The sequence below is a fragment of the Indicator indicator genome, unplaced genomic scaffold, assembly GCF_027791375.1.
Source record: "Indicator indicator isolate 239-I01 unplaced genomic scaffold, UM_Iind_1.1 iindUn_scaffold_101, whole genome shotgun sequence".
In the NCBI taxonomy this organism is placed as follows: domain Eukaryota; kingdom Metazoa; phylum Chordata; class Aves; order Piciformes; family Indicatoridae; genus Indicator; species Indicator indicator.
Window position 1 is genome coordinate 76,618 of NW_026539216.1, and position 19,392 is coordinate 96,009.

Genomic DNA, 19,392 nt, shown 5'->3' on the forward strand with positions numbered 1-19,392 from the left:
ATTTGTGTAACAAAAACCTGTGTGGAGGGCACAGATGGACTGTGCTAGCCTCTGTGTGGGGCCTGCCCTGGAGAGTGGCACCACCCCTACTGCTCCTTACCTGTGGGTTGAAGGCTGGGTCCTGCTTTGCCCCGCTCCCTTGCCAGGCAAAGGGTCAGGGCAGCTTCTCCTTTCCTGCCCCTGGAAGGGTGACACTGCAGCCAGCCAGCCCTCGGGACCAGCAGGAGGGGCTGGGGCCCACCCAGAGCCCACCTAGAGCAAGCTGCCCAGGGCTCCAGGAGGTGTTTAGAAGCAGAGGCCAGGGCCTGTTGGCAAGTGAGACCAAAGGGGCTGGTGGTGCTGATATTCTCCTAGTCCCCAAAGTTGACCGTGTAGCTCTCTGCTGTGGTGAGAGGCTGTGCCAGCCCTGTGCCCACCTCCCAGGCCTCCGTCTCGGTCACCAGCTCTGTCACCACCTCCGTCTCCACCTCCATCTCCCAGGTGCCAGCCGTGGGTGGCTCCTGGCTCCAGGGCACATAGGCAGTGGTGCTGCTGAAGGGCAGAGCCGTGGAGGGTGTGGGGGAGGCAGTGGGGGCAGCGGTGGTGGCGTTGAGGCGCCGCAGGCGCTGCAGCCGCAGGCGCTGGCGCAGCCGCTGCCGGGTGCGCAGGGGCCGCTGCCGGTTCAGGGCCATGATCTCCAGGATGCGCTTCCAGTTGGAGCGGGACAGGACGAAGTTGCACTGCGTGGCGCCGATGTCGTAGAGCACAGTGCAGGTCTTGACGCTGGGGTTGAAGCCCTCCGCCCGTGCCCACACGCGGTACTCGCCCGGGTTCAGGATGCGCCAATAGTCCCCAGCGCTGCCTGAGGGGGGGCAGGAAGCGAGGAGGAGATGGCACCATGCCACCCACCACCCCACCCAGCATTGTGCCAGTGACCTGCACCCTCCTACCTGTCAGGACGTTGTGGTTGATGCCCCCCACCACAATGGTGGCGTTGGCAATGGGTTCTCCTTGCTGGTCTGTCACCAGGCCCTTGATGCCCCGATGGACCTGGGCATGGGAAAAGGGTGAGAGGGGCTGTGTAGGGCAGGCAGAGCGGGCACTGGTGCCCATGCCCAGCGTGGCTCAGCACCGACCTGCTCCATGAAGGTGAGCAGGGCCTCCTTGTTGTTCTCCCACTCCTGCTGCAGCTCACTCTCGTGGGGGAACTTGTCACAGCCCAGGTAGATGGAGAGCTCCAGGCAGTTGGTGTGCAGGTAGCTGAAGTCGTTCATGCCTGGAAACAAAAGCACCCAGCTCCCACCCTGGCACCTCTACTCATGGCAGCAAGGGGTGGGCAACCCATGGCCCACTCAACTTACTGCCAGCCCGGGGGTGCCACTTGGCTCCCTGCACGATGCCCATGGCATTGGTCATGTCCTGCGTGTGGCAGCCCCCCCGGAAGGTCTCCGTCATGGTGAGGTGGGCAGAGGCATAGGAGATGGCAAGCCAGCGGAAGATGGCATGGTCAGGGGTCTCCTGCAGCTCGGGGTTGTCCTCGTAGTCATCCAGGGAGCCAGGGGCATCTGCTGGCACCTCCTTGACAGGGTGGGCAGTGTCAAAGGGGTAGGACACCAACTTCTCCCCGCCCTGCAGGTTGGCTCCCAGCACAAAAGGATTCTTGTCCATCCATGCCATGACAGCTCGGGTCTCCACTGCCACCTGCAAGGGGGACAAGGTGCCATGAGCCACCCTCTCCCTGGCACCACTCTGCTGCCATGCCCTGGGGCTGTTGCTCACTGTGGCATCCTCAGCCAGGTAGTGCTCCGGGATGGGGAGGTGGTGGTTGGGGAACTTGTGTGGCACCAGCTTCCGCTCCTCTGCTGCCCACAGTGCTGAGGCCAGGTCGGGGAAGTTCTCAAAGAGGTCATAGCCCTCCTCCGTCCAGTGGCCCAGTGCCCAGTTGCCCAGCTCAGAGCCCTGTGGACAGCCCAGGGCAGCATTGAGCCTGTGGGGGGCAGCTCAGTGCCCTGCATCTCATCCCATCCACCCCTCCCTACCCCCACCGTCCTGCCCCATCCACCTCCTCACTGTCCCATCCCAGTGCTCTGCTCTCCCAGTGCCCTGCCACCCTGTCCCACCACCCTCTGTCCTCTTCTGCCACTCTGTCCCACACCCTGCCATAGGATCCTAGAATGGTTTGAGTTAGAAGTGACCAGCTCCAACCCCCTGCCATGGGCAGGGGCACCTCCACCAGCCCAGGTTGGTCTAATGGCCGCGGGGGGTTGGAGGCTCTCCACACAAGGACACTCCACAACCTCTCTGGGCAGCCTGCTCCAGCCCTCCAGCACCCTCACACCAAGGAAATTTCTCCTGCTTTCCACATTGCCCACCAAGCCCTGCGGGCCACAAGCCAGCTGTAGATGCCCCTGGGTCACCTCCACCACACTCTCCCACGGCCCTGTCCCACCCTCCTGCTGTGCCCTCCCGTCTCTGCCATGCTCACCGCCTCTCGTGCCAGCTCGTAGCCATCGGGGTTGAGGGCTGGCACCAGGTGGATTCTGGTCTCTGCCACCAGGCTCCTGACGCGGGGGTTGCCATCCCTGTACTCCTTGCACAGGAACTGCATCAGCAGCAGCAGCAGCTCCCTGCCCAGCGCCTCGTTGCCGTGCAGCCCTGCCGTGTAGCGGAACTCCGGCTCCCCTGCAGAGGGGGTGGGCGGGGGTCACCCTGCTGCCCACAGCGCTGCCCGCAGTGGGGTCCTCACCACCTCCCCTCCTCACCTGTCTCGTGCTCGCCAGGGTTGTCAGAGATCTCCATGGCATAGATCTTCAGCCCCCGTGAGCTCCTGCCCAGGCTGTAGATGCGGCTGATGCTGGGGCACTCCTCGTTCACCACCTTCATCAGCTGGGGGGAGCAGCGCTTGAGGGGTCCGAGCCACCCCCACCGAGATGCCCACCCCATGGGAGTGCCCATCCTGTGAAGTGCCCACCCTGTGAAGTGCCCACCCCGTGGAAGTGCTCCCTCAACACAGAGGCCCCTGCCCCGGGGTGCTGCTCACCTGCCTCATGTCCTTGTAGCTGTGGTGGCGGAAATCCAGGTTGTCACTGGAGGTCACTTCGTTCTGCTGGGTGTAGTAGCTGCTGACGGCTGCAGAAGGGCACAAGGAGTGGGCGCTGGGGAGGTGCCACCACCACCACGGCCTGCTCTGGGCGCTGTCCCGGGGTGCCCTTACCGGAGAGGGGGCAGCCCAGCACCTCGAGGCGCAGGCAGAGGCTGCCGTTCCAGCTCTGTGGGTAGATGCGGATATACCGAGCCACCACCGGCTCGGGGAACTCGGTCAGCACCGGCGTGTCCTTGTCCACGTTGCCGTAGAACTTCTGCCGAGGGCGGGGAGGAGATGTCACCGAGGCCTGGGAGGCAGAATCCTTACTGCCCCCCCGCCAGCCGCCCGCGGCTACCCTACCATCTCCTCGTAGCCGTTGCTGTACATCACCCAGGTCTGGCTGTCGTTGCTGAAGCCAACGTAGAAGCTTGTGACAAAGTCCTCACTGCGGGAGCGAAGGGGACAGGTTGGGGCGGGGCGGGTCCCCGAGCTTCTCCCCGCATCTGTCCCCATCCTTGGCCCCTCCCGGCCGCCCCCGGCCGTTACTGGATCTGGGAGTCGCGGCCCTGGGTGACGACGCCGCTGAACTTGGTGCTGCGCCTGCTGTCCACCTCCAGCCACTGCGCTCGGCTGCTGTCGTCCTCCGCGCACCACGCTCCGTCGAAGAAATCCTCCTCGTTGGTGCCAGCCTGCGGCGGGGACAGCCGGGGGAGGGTTGTGGGCTGGGGCGGAGAGGCGGCCGCTGGCATGGGTGGTGGGCACGGGGGTGGGTGAGCCTCACTTGCATGTTGAGGCGGCCGCGCTGGGCACCCAGCCCGTGGCGCAGCATGGAGGAGGCCAGCAGCTGGTCGTCCTCGACGCGGTGCGACTCCAGGCCGAGGGGGGGACAGCCTGGGGGCAGGGGGGGTGGGGCAGGTGGTGGGCACCCCCGCAGCCTGCAGTGGGGTGCCCGCTGCCCCCCTTGAATGGGGGCACTCACTTATCTTCTCCGGGGGGGTCCATTCGTCTTCATCTGTCCCTGGCTTCTTCCCCCCCCCTTTTTTGTGTTTTCCTGGGAAAGGGACACAGTGAGGGGGCGCTGGGGACAGGGCTGAGGGGACAGGGACAGAGAGCTGGCACTCACCTTTGCGGTCCCGACCCTTCTCCTCTCCCCAGGGGTCCTCATCCTCCTCCTCCTTGCTGCTGCCATCCTTCTTGGGCTTCCCTGGAGAGAAGAGTGGCTGTTGGGGTCATGTCACCCACCCCAGGGACATGCCACCTGCCCTGTGGATGCGTCACCCCCCAGGAACATGCTGCCCACCACAGGTATGTGCCACTCAGCCTGAGAATTTGCCATCCACCCTTGGGGACATGCTACTCACCACATGGCTGTGCCACCTGCCCCATAGATGTGCTACCTGGAGACATGCCACGCATCCCATGGATGTGCCACCCATGCTGAGGATGTGCCACCAACCAACCCCTGGGATGTGCCACCCACCTTGGGGACATACTACCCACTACATAGATTTGCCACTCAGCCTGAGGGTGTGCCACCTCCCCATGGATGTGCCACCCCCCCAATGGATGTGCCACCCCCCCCATGGATGTGCCACCCCCCCCCAAGGATGTGCCACCCCACCCCCCCCACCCCCCCCAGGGATGTGCCACCCTCCTCTCACCAGGTTTCAGTTTCTCCTCGACCATCTCCATCTTGTCCCCTTTGTCTGGATGTTTCCTGGGCTTTGGGGGGGGGGGCAGGGGGTACCCCACTGCGGGGGGCAAAGGGAGAGCCTGGGGCACCCCTTCGGGTAGTGGAGGACAGAGGGCAAAGAGGGGGGACAGGGGTACAGGCCACCAGCAGAACCCAGCAGAGGGCATCACTGCCCATGGGGCCAGGCAGAGCCCCCCAGGGGCAGGGGTCCTGGGGTGCCCTGTGCCCCCCAGTTTGTCACTCACGGTCATCGTAGTCAGGTGGCTCAAAGCCCTCCTCGTAGTCCCCTTCTGTCACTGGGAAGGGCAGAGGAGGGGGCTGGGGTGGGGCTGGGGGCTCCTCCTGCTTTGCTGGGGAACATGAAAGAGGCCATGGTGGGGATGAGGGGGTCCTCATGTCCCTGTGGGGTCCCCCCGTGTTGCTGTGGGGTCCCACTGTGTCCATACAGAGTCAGACTGCCCTTAATGGGATCCTCATGTCCCTATGGAGATCCACACTTCTACTGTGCCCCTATGGGGTGCCCATGTCCCCTGTGTCCCTGTGGGGTCCCCTGTACCCCTGTAGGATCCCTACATCCTTGCAGGGTGCTCCACATCCCTGAGAGGCCCCCTGTACCCCAATAGGATCCCCACATCCCTGCAGGGTCCTCACATCCCTGCAGGGTCCCCTGTATCCCTGTAGGATCTTCATGTCCTGGCAGGGTCCCCTGTGCCCCTGTGGGGTCCCCATGTCCCCACAGGACCCTTCTATAGCCCCATAGGATCCCCAGGTCCCTGTAGGGTGCCCCAGCCCTCTGGGATCTCCACTCCCCATGCCTCTCTGCTGCCCCCTGACCACCCAGGGTCTGGGAAGCCCCCAGATGCTGCTCCCCTGAGTCCCCAAGGCTGGGGACTGTCCCTCCCCAACCCTGCGAGTGGTGCCAACCCTTGCTCTGTCCCCTCCCCCACTGACGTGGCTCCTCGGGCTGGGGCCAGACTCTCTCCGGTCTCCTGCTCGGCGGCTTTCGGGGCTTCTGCTGCCGCCGGACGTAGTCGACTGGGGACACAAAAGGGTGACAGCGGCTTTGGGGGTGCGAGGTGGAGAGGACACCGCCTGCCTGCAGGCCAAGGGACCCTGGCAGTGCCCCCACCCCTGCCCTGGCACCGTACAGTCCTCGTAGTCCTCCCGTTCCAGCTGCTCATTGTAGTCCAGTGTGGGGGGCTCCGGCTCCTTGGGGACCTCTGCAGGGAGCGAACACGTGGGGAAGGGGTACAGGGGACATGCCACGTGTGGGGAGCAGGGAGGTGGCATTTGGGTACAGGGAGGTGGCCCTGGGATGCAGGGCAGTGTCCCTTGGGAATAGGGAGTTGGCCTCAAAGATGCCAAGAGGTGACACTGGCACTGAGGTGGCCCTGGGGTGTGGGGAGATGGCAGCAAGGAGCAGTGAGGTGACATCAGGGTGCAAGGAAGTGGCACTTGGGGGCAGAGAGGTGGCCCTGGGTGAAGGACACTCACCAGGCTCAGGCTCAGGGTGCCAGTCCTCACCCAGCTGCCAGGGTTCACTTGGTGACTTTTCCAGCTCCTCTGGGCACAGGGACAACAAGTGAGGGGGTGGCAGTGGCATCACTGTGGAGCAGCCCTCACGGGGAAGGAAGGCTGGAGGAGACAGAGGGGACCCCCATGGGGGCCACGAGGGACCGAGGGGGACACGGGGTGACACTGGTGGTGTGACAACCCCCACCCCCAGCACTGTGCACTCCAGACTCACCTTGGGCACCTCTGTCCTCCTCCTTCTCATAGGGCAGAGGCTGCTCTGGGGACCAGGATGTCCCTGTGGTGTCCTCGCCCCGGGGGGGCTCCGGAGCAGGGCTGGGGGGTGGCTGTGGTGGCTTCTTACCAGAAGGTTTCTTGGAGGCCTTGGGTGGCTTCTCCTTGGCCTTTTTGGAGCCTTTTGGGGGCTTCTCGGAGCTTTTTTGGGGCTTCTCCTTGGGTTTCTTGGGAGGCTTGTCCTTGCCCTTGTCCCTGTCTCTGTCCTTGTCCTTCTTGGAGCCGCGGGGTCTCTCTTTGGGTTTCTTGGTAGGTTTTGGAAGCTTTTCCTTCTTCCCCTTCTTGGGTTTCCCAGGCTCTGTCACCGGTCCCGAGGAGCCTGGGGGGAGGGGGTGGCTAGCAGGGTGGCCAAGGGCAGCCTGGGGAGTCCCCCAACCCCACTGCCCCCCAACCCCTGTCCCAACTCCCAGTGCTCCTCAAGCTGTGCCCCAAACCCCACTGCCCACCCCCCCACCCCCCACCCTGTGCCCACTCCCACTGCCCCCCCAGCCTTGCCCCATGCCCTCTGCCCCCAAACCTTGCCCCGCGTCCCTCTGTCCCCCCCAACCCCGCCGCCCCCCAGCCCCTTGGGATCCCTCCGGTGCCCGCTGCCGGGGCAGCCCCAACTCGCGGTGCCGATGCCGTTCGCTGACCGGTGCCGGTGCCCAGGTCGGGGGCAGCACTCAGGTCGGTGCCGAAGCCCAGGTCGGTGCCGTCCCCATCCCCGTCGCCTCTCCCCCCGGGCCCGAGGAAGCCCCTCAGGAACTCCTCGATCTCGGCGTCGCTGATCGCGGGCGTCTCGGCGGGGCCCGGAGCAGTCCCGGGGGGCAGCAGCGGCAGCAGTGCGGCCGTCAGCAGGAGGCAGGAACGGGGCGGCCCCGGCAGCGCCATCGCCGCGTCCGCGCTGCGGCCCCGAACGGCCCCGCGGAGTCCCGGAGAGCCCAGGCGGGAGCGAGGGGGGCGGATGCAGGGGGCGGGGGCGGCACCGAGCGGCGGCGGCGCGGAGCGGGACCGGCACCGGGACCGGCGCTGCACGGGACTGGCACTGGCGCTGCACCCGGACTGGCACTGCACGTGACTGCATGGGGACTGGCATGGGGACTGGCACTGCACCCAGACTGGCACTGGCACTGCAATGGACTGGGACTGGACAGGACTGCACAGAGGCTGCCACTGCACCCAGACTGCTGCTGTACAGAATTGGCACTGCATGGGACTGGGACTGGCACTGCTCACTGGCACAGAGACAGGTTCAGCACTGCATGGGCACTGCCTCTGACACGGCACAGAATCCGGAACCATGGCACCACTGCACCGGGACTGACACTGCACAGGATCAGCACTGCACGGAGCTGTCGCTGCACTGACACTGCTTGGGACCCACACTGTATGTGCACTGGCACTGCACAGGGCCCCAGACTAGTTGGGGACCAGTGCTGCAGTGGCACTGTGTGGGATCTGGGTTGCAGAGGACTCGCACTGCATTAGTGCTGGCACAGCATGGGCACCAGCACTGTACAATGACCAGCACCACAATGACACTGTGCAAGGATCAGTACTGCATAGTGTCCAGCACTGGCACTGCACCAGCCCGTGGCTTGGGGGGGGCACACAGAACCTGTGCACGCTCACCACAGGCTGGTACAGACACACACTGCACATATTGGCTTGGCACTGCCACCTCACATGGCACGGGAAGCACCAAGCCACATGCACGGCACAGGGGACAGTGCGCACGGGGCACTGCACATGAGGCATGCACTGCACACAGGGGCTGCAGCACATGCAGTGCACACGTGTGACCTCCTCCTCCACCCCAATATCGCTGCTGCTGAGGGGTGTCAGGACCCGGCGCGGGCCCCCCCCAGTTCCCAGTGCTCCGAAGCTCTGCGTGGGGAGGTTCTGGAGGGTGTCCCCAGCAGCCCCCGGCCCGGCAGGCTCCCCGGGCTCGGCTGGACACGTGGCAGGGGGGGCTGGGGCTGCCCGCGCTCGTCACACGCGTGGCCCCCCCGCGGCAGTGAGTCACCTCCCAACAATGCTGCGGCTGGGGGGAAGAAGTCGGGGGGAGCGTGGGGCACCCTCCTTGTGTCCCCAGAAAAGCTCCCAGTGCCTCCCAGTGAGCCTTTGCTCACTGCAGCCCCTTCCCCCCGATCCGTGCAGCCCCCTAGGAGTGCCACCACTCCTTCCCGGTTCCAGCTCCACTTCCCGGTCCGGGACGGCTTCCCCAGCACAGTTCTCCCCCCCCCGGCGCCCAGCATAGACCCCCCCGCTCCCAGTGCAGCCCCACCAGTACAGACCCCAGTATACCCCCTCGCCCCCAGTGCAGCTTCCCCACATTTCTGCCCCCCAGCAGTACCAGTCCCAGCACCTGGCAGGGCAGAGGAGTGGGACCCCCACTCTAGGGGTTGCCTCCAGGCCCCTGGGCAATGCTGGGTCCCAGTGGGTCGGGGGTCCTGGGAGGTTGAGATGGTCCCAGCAGTCCCAGTACAGAGTGGGGTGTGTCCCAGCAAGGTGCTGGACTCAGTAGGGTGGAGGGGGTCTGAGGACTGTAGGGGGGTCCCAGAGGGGAGGGAGACCCCTAATGAAGTGAGGGACACAGTAGGGTAGGGGGCTGGGGGGAAGTCCAGGAGAAAGGGGGGAGCCCATGAGGGTGGGAGTCCCAGCAAGGTGGAGGGGGTCCAGTGGAGTGGGGGGTCCCAGCAGAGTGGGTTGGGGGTTCAGGAGGGAAAAGGGTCAGGAGGATGGGATAGCCCCAGCAGTGGGGGGGTGTCCCAGAAGGGTGGGGGGTCCTGGCAAATTGGGGTCCCAGGCAGGGGTGGGAGGTTTCAGCAGTGGCAGGGGGGACAGGACAGGACAGTATGGGGGGCAGTAGGGTGGGAGGGGTCCCAGCAGGATGGAAGGGGTTCCCAGCAGTAGGCCACGGGGGGAGGGCAGTAGGGTTGGGGGACCCAGCTGTGCAGGGGTAGCCCAACAGGGTTGGGGGTCCCAACAGGATGGGAGTCCCAGGGCTCTGTGCCCCCACTGCTGGTGTTTGAGGTTCATGTGCTCTCCCTGGGGCCCATCCTGGTGTCTGTCTGTCTGTCCTAGGGGCTGCCCACCCAGTTTGTCCTTCCAGGTGTCGATCTGGTGTCCTCGGGGTGCCTGTCTGTCCTTCCAGGTGTCCTCCTATCCTTCTGCATGCCTGCTGGGGCATCTGTGGTGTGGATCATAGAATTACAGAGTCAGAGAATTGTCAGGGCTGGAAGGGAGCTCAAGGCTCAGCCAGTCCCAACCCCCTGCCATGGGCAGGGACACCTCACACCACAGCAGGTTGCTCACAGCCACCTCCAGCCTGGCCTTAAACACCTCCAGGGATGAGGCTTCCACCACCTCCCTGGGCAACCTGTGCCAGTGTCTCACCACCCTCATGGGGAACAACTTCTTCCTAACATCCAATCTCAATCTCCCCACTTCTTTTGCTCCATCCCCCTCACTCCTCTCACTCCCTGACACCCTCAAAAGTCCCTCCCCAGCTTTCCTGTAGCCCCCTTCAGATCCTGGAAGGCCACAAGAAGGTCTCCTGGGAGCCTTCTCCTCTCCAGCCTGCACAACCCCAACCCTCTCAGGCTGTGCTCACAGCAGAGCAGCTCCAGCCCTCTGCTCATCCTCATGGCCCTTCTCTGGACACCTTCCAGCACCTCCAGATCCTTCCTGGAACAGAGGCTCCAGAACTGTTCACAGAGCTCCAGGTGGGGTCTCAGCAGAGTGGAGCAGAGGGACAGAATCCCCTCCCTGGCCCTGCTGGCCACACTTCTCCTGCTGCAGCCCAGGCTCTCCTTGGCTCTCTGGGCTGCAAGTGCTCACTGCTGGCTCCTGCTGAGCTTCTCCTCCCCCAGCACCCCCAAGGCCTTTCCTTCAGGGCTGCTCTCCAGCCAGTCCCTGCCCAGCCTATAGCAGTGCCTGGGATTGCCCTGCCCCAGCTGCAGGACCTTGCCCTTGGTCTTGTTGAACCTCCTGAGGTTGGCTTGGGCCCAGCTCTGCAGCCTGTGCAGGTCCCTCTGGATGGATCCCTTCCCTCCAGCCTGTCCAGGTCCCTCTGGATGGATCCCTTCCCTCCAGCCTCTCCAGGTCCCTCTGGATGGATCCCTTCCCTCCAGCCTGTCAGCAGCACCACACAGCTTGGTGTCATCAGCAATCTGGCTGAGATCCACCCACTCGGGTGTCCATCTCCCTTCCGGGGTGGCCTTGACCTCCCAGTTCTCCATCCCTGTCCATCTCACAGTGTCCCTTCCCACACAGGTCCCTCCAGCCCCTTCTCCACCAGCTCACCAGAAGGTACCACCGTACCCCCTTCCCACCTCCCCCCAGTGCTTCCCCTTTTGGCCCCAGTGCCACCCTCCCAGGACTGCACATCAGGGGAGTGGAGAAGCTGCAGCCTGTGGAGGTCCCCAAGGCTCCCTGGGGAGGTTTCTCCTCCGGGGATGCCTGCCTGGTGCTGCACAATGGACCAGAGGGGCAAGGTCACCTCCAGCTGGGGCTGGGGTGGAGAATGGAGGGGGGGGTGGGACTGGGTGGGTTCTGTGGTGGTGGGACCAGTGGGTTCTGCTGTGGTGGGACCAGGGGTCTCAGTGGTGGTAGCAGCCCTGGGGGGTGCTCAGGGGGCTCCTGGTGCTTGGCATCCCCACGGAGTACTCAGCATCCTGGATGAGTGCCCAGCATCACCCTGAGCTCTCAGCACCCTCACCACCCCCTGAGCATATGGGACCCCCTCTGGGTGCTGGGCAGCTGCCCACAGAGAGCAGGTTTGGGGCTGCTGAAGCAGAGGGCTGGATGGATGAGGATGGAGGTGACTGCAGCAGCCCCCCAGGAGCTGTCAGCCTGTCCCACGGCTTGGGAGCAGTGCAGACAACGAGAAAAGCCAGGAGGGAGCAGCAGAGGATTCCCTCTCAGGGGAGCTGAGGGCCTGGTGTGCATCCCACAGGCAGGGCTGCTGCCTGCCTGGGGCACAGGTTAGGACATTTCTAAGAGACTCCCCAGTCCAGTGCAGCCTTCAGAATATTGTTCACTGCTGGTTCTGCAGACTGGGAGTGAGGAGGATACAAAAGCAATGAGGACAGACTGCAGGGCTCTGGGGAGTTGACTTGAGGGCTTGGTAGCACAAGTGGTGTTCTCCTCAACCCCTCTGGTGACAGGAAGAGATAGGGAAGAGGAGCAGCAATCCATGTGATTAGCACAGGGCTTAGGGGTTGGTGCCACCAACAGAGCTTTGGGGTTTGACCAACGGGGAAGTTTTCTTGGCACCAGGTCTGCCACGACAGATGGAGTCCATCTGTCCAATCAGGGGACAAGAATCCTTGCACAGGAGCTGGCTGTGCTCACTGAGAAGGCTTTAAACTGGTTTTAAAGGGGGCCAGGGATGTAAGCTGGCCTTGGCACAGAGAACCCTGGGTGTAGCAGCTCAGCACTTGTGGAGCAGGGTGTTGGCATTTTAGATAACCAAAAGGTCTGCCCCTGCTCAGGGTTGAGAGCTGTGTGCTCAGCTCCCTCCCTGAGATCATAGAATCAGAGAATTGTCAGGGTTGGAAGGGAGCTCAAGGCTCAGCCAGTCCCAACCCCCTGCCATGGGCAGGGACACCTCACACCACAGCAGGTTGCTCACAGCCACCTCCAGCCTGGCTGCAAAAACCTCCAGGGCTGAGGCTTCCACCACCACCTCCCTGGGCAACCTGTGCCAGTCTCTCACCACCCTCCTGGGGAACAACTTCTTCCTAACATCCAATCTCAATCTCCCCACTTCCACTTTTGCTCCATCCCCCCCACTCCTCTCACTCCCTGACACCCTCCAAAGTCCCTCCCCAGCTTTCCTGTAGCCCCCTTCAGATCCTGCAAGGCCACCAGAAGGTCCCCTGGGAGCCTTCTCCTCTCCAGCCTGCACAACCCCAACCCTCTCAGGCTGTCCTCACAGGTGATGTTCATACACCAATGAACGCAGCAGGGGCAATAAACAGGAGGAGCTGGAGGCCACTGTGCTACAGGGAAACCAGGAGCCAGCAGCCATCAAGGACACCTGGGGCTGGACTCCCACAGCTGGAGTGCTTCCACCCATGGGCACCAACTTTTCAGAAGGGATAGGCAAGGAAGAAGAGGTGGTGGAGTGGCCTCTGTGTTAGAGAGACAGAGGAAACCCTTCAGATTAATGCAGGTGATGAAAGGGCTGAGTCCTTATGGGTGAGAATCAGGAGCCAGGGCAGCAAGAGTGATATGGTGGTGAGAATCTGTTCCAGAGCACCCAACCAGGGTGAAGAGGGAGATGAAAGTTCTTATAAGCAGTTGAGAGAGGTCTCACAATCCCTGCCCCTTGATCTCCTGAGGGACTTCAGCTTCACTGGTAACTGCTGGGAATACAACACAGCAGGGAGAGAACAGTCCTGGAGGTTCCTGGGGTGTGTGGAGGATAACTTACTGACACAACTGGTGAGGAACCCAACCAGGGCACGTGCCCTCCTGGACCTGCTCCTTGTGAACAGGGAAGAACTTGTAGGGGAAGTAAAGTTTGGAGGCTGTCCAGGGCTCAGCGGTCATGAGAGGGTTGAGGTCTCTGTCCCTGGGGAATCAAGGAAAGGGGTTGGTAAAACTGCCACCTTGGCCTGCTCAGGAGACTGATTGACAAAGTCCCTTGGGAGACCACCCTGAAGGATACAGGAGCCCAGGAAGGCTGCACACACCTCAAAGGCTCAGGAGCAGCTGTCCCTGTGTGCTGCCAAACAAGTCTGGCCTGGCTGAGGAGGGACTTTTGGCTGGACCTCAAGGACAAAAGGAGAGTCTGTGGCCTTTGGCAGAGGGGACAGGACTCTCATGAGGACTGTAAAGATGTAGTGAAGCTGTGCAGGGGGAAGATGAGGAGAGCCAAAGCACAGCTAGAGCTCAACCTAGCTACAGCCATTAAGGAAAATAAAAAACGTTTTTGTAAGTTCATTAACAGCAAAAGGAGGCCTAGGAGGAAATCTCCATTCTTTGTTGGATGCAGAGGGAAACAGTGGCCAAGGATGTGAAGGCTGAGGTGCTCAGTGCCTGTTTTGCCTCTGTCTTTAGCCCTGGACCCAGCAATGCCTCATGAACCAGGAGCCAGGGAGGGGAATCAGGATGAGGTAACCACAACCAGCGAGGCAGTGGTCAGTGACTGCTGCACCACACAGAGCTCTACAGGGCCAGATGGGCTACACCCAAGGGTGCTGAGGGAGTCACTTTCAGCCACTTTCCATTATTTACCTGAAGCCCTCCTACCTGGGGAGGTGCCAGTGGACTGGAGGGTGGCAAATTTAACTCTCACCTACAAGAAAGGAAGAAAGGAGGATCCAGGAAACCACAGAGCTGTCAGTGTGACCTTGGTCCCAGGGCAGGGCATGGAGCAGGGCACCTCAAGTGCCATTACACACCATAGAACAACCTGGGGATCAGGCCCAGTCAGCATGGGGATATGAAGGGCAGGTCCTGCCTGCCCAACCTGATCTCCTTCTCTGCCAAGATGACCAACTTTGGATGAGGGAAAGGCTGTGGATATTGTCCTTAGACTTTGGAAAAGTCTTGGACACTGTTCCCACAGAATTCTGGTGGCCAAACTGGCTGCTGCTGGCTTGGCTGAGCAATGTTCTGCTGGAGACAGCACTGCCTGGGTGAAAGGGCCCAGAGAGCAGTGGTCAGGGGAGTTAAATCCAGCTGGAGGCACCAGAGTGGTGTTCCTCAGGGCTCCATGTTGGGACCACTTCTGTTTCACATCTTGATTGATGACCTTGATGAAGACACAGAGAGTGTCAGCAGTAAGTTTGCAGATGACACCAAGTTAGGTGTCAGTGGTGACCTGCACAGGGTAGGGAGGCTCCACAGAGGCACTTGGATAGGTTGGATCCATGGCCAACATTACCAGGAGGAGCTTCAACAAGGCCAAGTGCCAGGTCCTGCACTTGGGGCACAACAACCCCAAGCAGTGCTGCAGGCTTGGGGCAGTGTGGCTGGAAAGCTGCTGGCAGAAAGGGACCTGGGGGTGCTGATGGACAAGCAGCTGAAGAGGAGCCAGCAGTGCCCAGGTGGCCAAGGGAGCCAAAGGCCTCCTGGCTGGCATCAGCCATGCTGTGTCCAGCAGGAGCAGGGAGGGGATTGTCCCCTGGGACTCAGCTCTGGGGAGGTCACACCTGGAGTGCTGTGTCCAGCTTGGGGCACCTGAGCACAAGAGAGATGTGGAGGTGCTGGAGCCAGGGCAGAGGAGGGCAAGGAAGCTGGGAAGGGCCTGGAGAATGAATCTGATGAAGAACAGCTGAAGGAGCTGGGGATGGGTAGTGTGAAACAGAGGAGGCTGAGGGGAGACCTCAGTGCTGGCTGCAGCTCTCTGAGAGGAGGCTGTGGAGAGGCTGCTGCTGGTCTCTCCCCACAGGTAATTAGTGACAGAACAAGAGGGAAGGGCCTCAAGCTGCCACTGGGTAGCTTTAGACTGGACATAGGAAAAAGAGTGGTCAGGGACTGGAATGTGCTGCCCAGGGAGGTGGTGGAGTCCCCAAGCCTGGCTGTGGTGCTTGGATTCTGCTTTAGGGGTGACCCTTGCAGGGTAGGCTTCTGGGTTGGACTTGGTGAGCCTGAGGCTCTTTTCCAACCTGAGTCGTTCTGTGACATCCCCAGCAGCTGCTCAGGCTCCCTGGTGGGTGCTCAGCACCCATTCTGGGTGCTTGGCAGCACTGGTGGGTGCTGGGCACCCCACCAAGTGGTCACCTCTGGGTGCTCATCATCCTTGATGGTGCTGTGTACCTTAGGGAGCCCTCAGCACCTCTGCTGGGTGCTCAGTCCCCCTGACGGGTGCTGGGGGTCCTTGCTGGATTCTCAACACCTCTAGCACCTGCTCAGCATCACCTCTGAGTGCTCAGCACCCTTGTTGAGTGCTCATCATCCCTGTTGGGGTGAAGGACCTGGTCTGGGCCAGCTGCAGCACCTGGTACCTGCTCCACCCTGGACCTGGGCCAGATGGTTTGGGGCTGGGAGTGGCTCTGTCACCCCTGACCCTCTCCCCCTGCCTCCCTCTCCATACGAGAATGTGAAAGGGAGTTGGATATGTGGGAACAGGCTTTGAAACCCCCTCCAGTTGAGGGGAGCAGTGGAGGGTGGATACAGGTCCCTGTCAGGGGAAGCAAAGGGAATGCACCCCGACCCTCTTCCCCTCCCCCGCTGCCCTTGAGCAATAACTATGAGACTCTGCAGGCTGAGGGCAATGTGGATGAGAGTATTGTAGAGGAACCAATCAAGGAGATGCCAAAGACGAAGCAGCCCCCCCAAACCTTAGGGACCAGTGCTACAAAGAAAAAGAGAAAGGCTATAGTTATTGGAGACTCTCTCTTGAGGGGAACAGAGGGACCCATATGCCGTCCTGACCCATCCCATGGGGAGGTGTGCTGCCTACCTGGGGCCCGGGTGAGGGACATCACCCAAAGGTTACCTAAACTAATCCAGCCCTCTGACTATTACCCATTGCTGGTAATCCAGGCTGGAAGTGAAGAAATTGAAAAGAGCAGCACCAGGAAGATTAAAAAGGAATTTAAGGCCCTTGGGAAATCGATTGACGGGGCAGGAGCTCAAGTGGTGTTCTGCTCAGTTCCCTCAGCAGCTGTGGTGTACACTGAGAGGAACAGGAAAACTCACACCATCAACAGTTGGCTTAGGAGATGGTGCCAGCAGCGGAATTTTGGCTTCTTTGATCACGGGGCAACTCTTACTGCACCTGACCTGCTGGACCAAGATGGGTTGAATTTATCTAGAAAGGGTAAGAGGGTGCTGGCACTGGGTTGGCAGGACTCATTGGGAGGGCTTTAAACTAGGTCTGAAGGGGGTGGGTGTGGAAACCAGTCTCCCTGGAGAGGAGGGAGGACCACACAAACTGGTGAAATCAGCAGCCCAGCTGAAGTGCATGTACACCAATGCACGCAGTATGGGCAACAAACAAGAGGAACTGGAACTCTTGGTTCACCAGGAGAACTATGATGTAGTTGCCATCACAGAAACATGGTGGGACGATTCTCACAATTGGAGTACTGCACTGGGGGGTTATAAGCTCTTTAGGAGACAGGCAAGGGAGAAGAGGAGGAGGGGTGGCCCTGTATATTAGGGAATCCTTTGATGCCTCAGAACTCGAGGTTGCAGAAGAAAGGGTTGAATGCTTGTGGGTTAAAATCAGAGGGAGGGCACACAAAACTGACATCCTGGTTGGAGTCTGTTATAGACCACCCAACCAGGATGAGGAGGCCGATGAGATATTCTATAAGCAGCTGGAAGCTGTCTCAAGATCATCAGACCTTGTCCTTGTGGGGGACTTTAACCTACCAGACATCTGCTGGGAACTTAATTCAGCAGAGAGGAGACAGTCCAGAAGGTTCCTAGAGTGCATGGATGACAACTTCCTGATGCAGCTCTTAGGTGAACCTACCAGGGGTAAGGCTCTGCTTGATCTGCTGTTCTCAAATAGAGAAGGGCTGGTGGGAGATGTGATGGTTGGAGGCTGTCTAGGGTGCAGTGACCATGAGATAGTGGAGTTTTCAATATGCAGGGAAATAGGGAGGAGCAGTAACAGAACCCTCACTTTGGACTTCCGGAGGGCAAACTTCAGGTTGTTCAGGCAACTTATTCGGAAAGTTCCCTGGGTAACAGCCCTTAAGAAGAAAGGGGTCCAGGATGGTTGGACCTACTTCCAACAGGAGCTCCTAAAGGCACAGGAACTGGCAGTTCCCACATGCCGTAAGACGAGCCGGCGGGGAAGACGACCGGCCTGGATGAGCAAGGAGCTCCTGAAGGATTTAAGGGAAAAAAAGAGGGTTTATCGCCTTTGGAAAGGGGGGGAGGCAACTAGTGATATGTTTAAGGATGTTGCTAGATCATGTAGAAGAAAAATTAGAGAGGCAAAAGCACAGTTAGAAATTAAACTGGCCGCTTCCGTGAAGGACAACAAAAAGCATTTTTATAAATATATTAATGCTAAAAAGAGGGGCAAGAGGAGCCTCCACTCTTTATTGGACGTGGAGGGTAACATTGTAACTAAGGATGAGGAGAAGGCTGAGATTCTAAATACCTTCTTTGCCTCCATTTTCAACAGTAAGGCAGGAGGACTTCAGGATAACTGGCCTCCTGAGCTGGTTGATGGGGTCAAGGAGCAGTGTCTGTACTCCTGAAATCCATGTGGAATTAGTTCGAGACTTGTTGAGTCACTTGGATATTCACAAGTCCATGGGACCTGATGGGATTCATCCTAGGGTGCTGAAAGAGCTGGCAGATGAGCTGGCCAAGCCTCTCTCCATCATTTTCCACCAGTCCTGGCTCACTGGAGAGGTCCCAGAAGACTGGAAACTGGCCAATGTGACACCCATCCACAAGAAGGGACGGACAGAAGAACCTGGGAACTACAGGCCTGTCAGCCTGACCTCAGTGCCAGGGAAAATCATGGAGCAGATTGTCTTGGGGGCAATCACTGCACACCTGAAGGATGGCCAAGGAATCAGGCCCAGCCAACATGGATTTAGGAAGGGCAGGTCCTGCCTCACCAACCTGATCTCCTTCTATGATCAGGTGACAGCCTGGTGGACGTAGGAAAGGCTGTGGATGTAGTCTACCTGGACTTCAGCAAGGCCTTTGACACTGTCCCCCACAGCAAACTCCTGGCCAAGCTGGCAGCCTGTGGCTTGGACAGCAGCACTGTGCTGGGTTAGGAACTGGCTGGAGGGCCGAGCCCAGAGAGTGGTGGTGAATGGTGCCACATCCAGCTGGCAGCCTGTCACTAGTGGTGTCCCCCAGGGATCAGTGCTGGGCCCCATCCTGTTCAATATCTTTATTGATGATCTGGATGAGGGGATTGAGTCCATCATCAGTAAATTTGCAGATGACACCAAGCTGGGAGCAGGTGTTGATCTGTTAGAAGGTAGAAGGGCTCTGCAGAGGGACCTTGCCAGGCTGGACAGATGGGCAGAGTCCAACAGGATGGCATTCAACAAATCCAAGTGCCAGGTGCTGCACTTTGGCCACAACAACCCCATGCAGAGCTACAGGCTGGGGTCAGAGTGGCTGGAGAGCAGCCAGGTGGAAAGGGACCTGGGGGTACTGGTTGACACCAGCTGAACATGAGCCAGCAGTGTGCCCAGGTGGCCAAGAGAGCCAATGGCATCCTGGCCTGCATCAGGCATAGTGTGGCCAGCAGGAGCAGGGAGGTCATTGTACCCCTGTACACAGCACTGGTTAGGCCACACCTTGAGTACTGTGTCCAGTTCTGGGCCCCTCAGTTTAGGAAAGATGTTGAATTGCTGGAGCATGGCCAGAGAAGGGCAACGAGGCTGGGGAGAGGCCTTGAGCACAAGCCCTGTGAGGAGAGGCTGAGGGAGCTGGGGGTGTTTAGCCTGGAGAAGAGGAGGCTCAGGGGAGACCTCATTGCTGTCTACAACTACCTGAAGGGAGGTTGTAGCCAGGAGGGGGTTGGTCTCTTCTCCCAGGCAACCAGCACCAGAACAAGAGGACACAGTCTCAAGCTGCGCCAGGGGAGGTTTAGGCTGGAGGTGAGGAGAAAGTTCTTCACAGAGAGAGTGGTTGGCCATTGGAATGGGCTGCCCCGGGAGGTGGTGGAGTCACCATCCCTGGAGGTGTTCAAGAGGGGATTGGACGTGGCACTTGGTGCCATGGTTTAGATAGGCATGAGGTGTAGGGTGACAGGTTGGACTCGATGATCTTTGAGGTCTCTTCCAACCTTCTTGATTCTGTGAATCTATGATTCCTCTCCAGCCTGCACAACCCCAACTCTCTCAGGCTGTCTCCAGAGCAGAGCAGCTCCAGCCCTCTGCTCATCCTCATGGCCCTT

The 19,392-nt window shown here is 60.5% G+C and overlaps 1 protein-coding gene across 1 annotated transcript; it reads right to left on the reverse strand.

Moving 5' to 3' along the window:
- Nucleotides 1-350: 350 nt before the first annotated feature.
- AEBP1 (AE binding protein 1) lies at nt 351-7,433 on the reverse strand. The gene is made up of 21 exons (XM_054398754.1): nt 7,196-7,433; nt 6,505-6,882; nt 6,252-6,320; nt 5,906-5,977; nt 5,709-5,792; nt 5,003-5,107; nt 4,726-4,815; nt 4,188-4,268; nt 4,044-4,115; nt 3,846-3,955; nt 3,611-3,753; nt 3,425-3,509; nt 3,194-3,338; nt 3,020-3,108; nt 2,742-2,865; nt 2,465-2,661; nt 1,759-1,938; nt 1,341-1,680; nt 1,116-1,255; nt 930-1,029; nt 351-841 (listed from the first exon to the last, which is right to left on the reverse strand). Exons 1-21 carry the CDS (start codon nt 7,431-7,433, stop codon nt 351-353), a joined length of 3,333 nt encoding a protein of 1,110 aa, XP_054254729.1.
- Nucleotides 7,434-19,392: the final 11,959 nt, after the last annotated feature.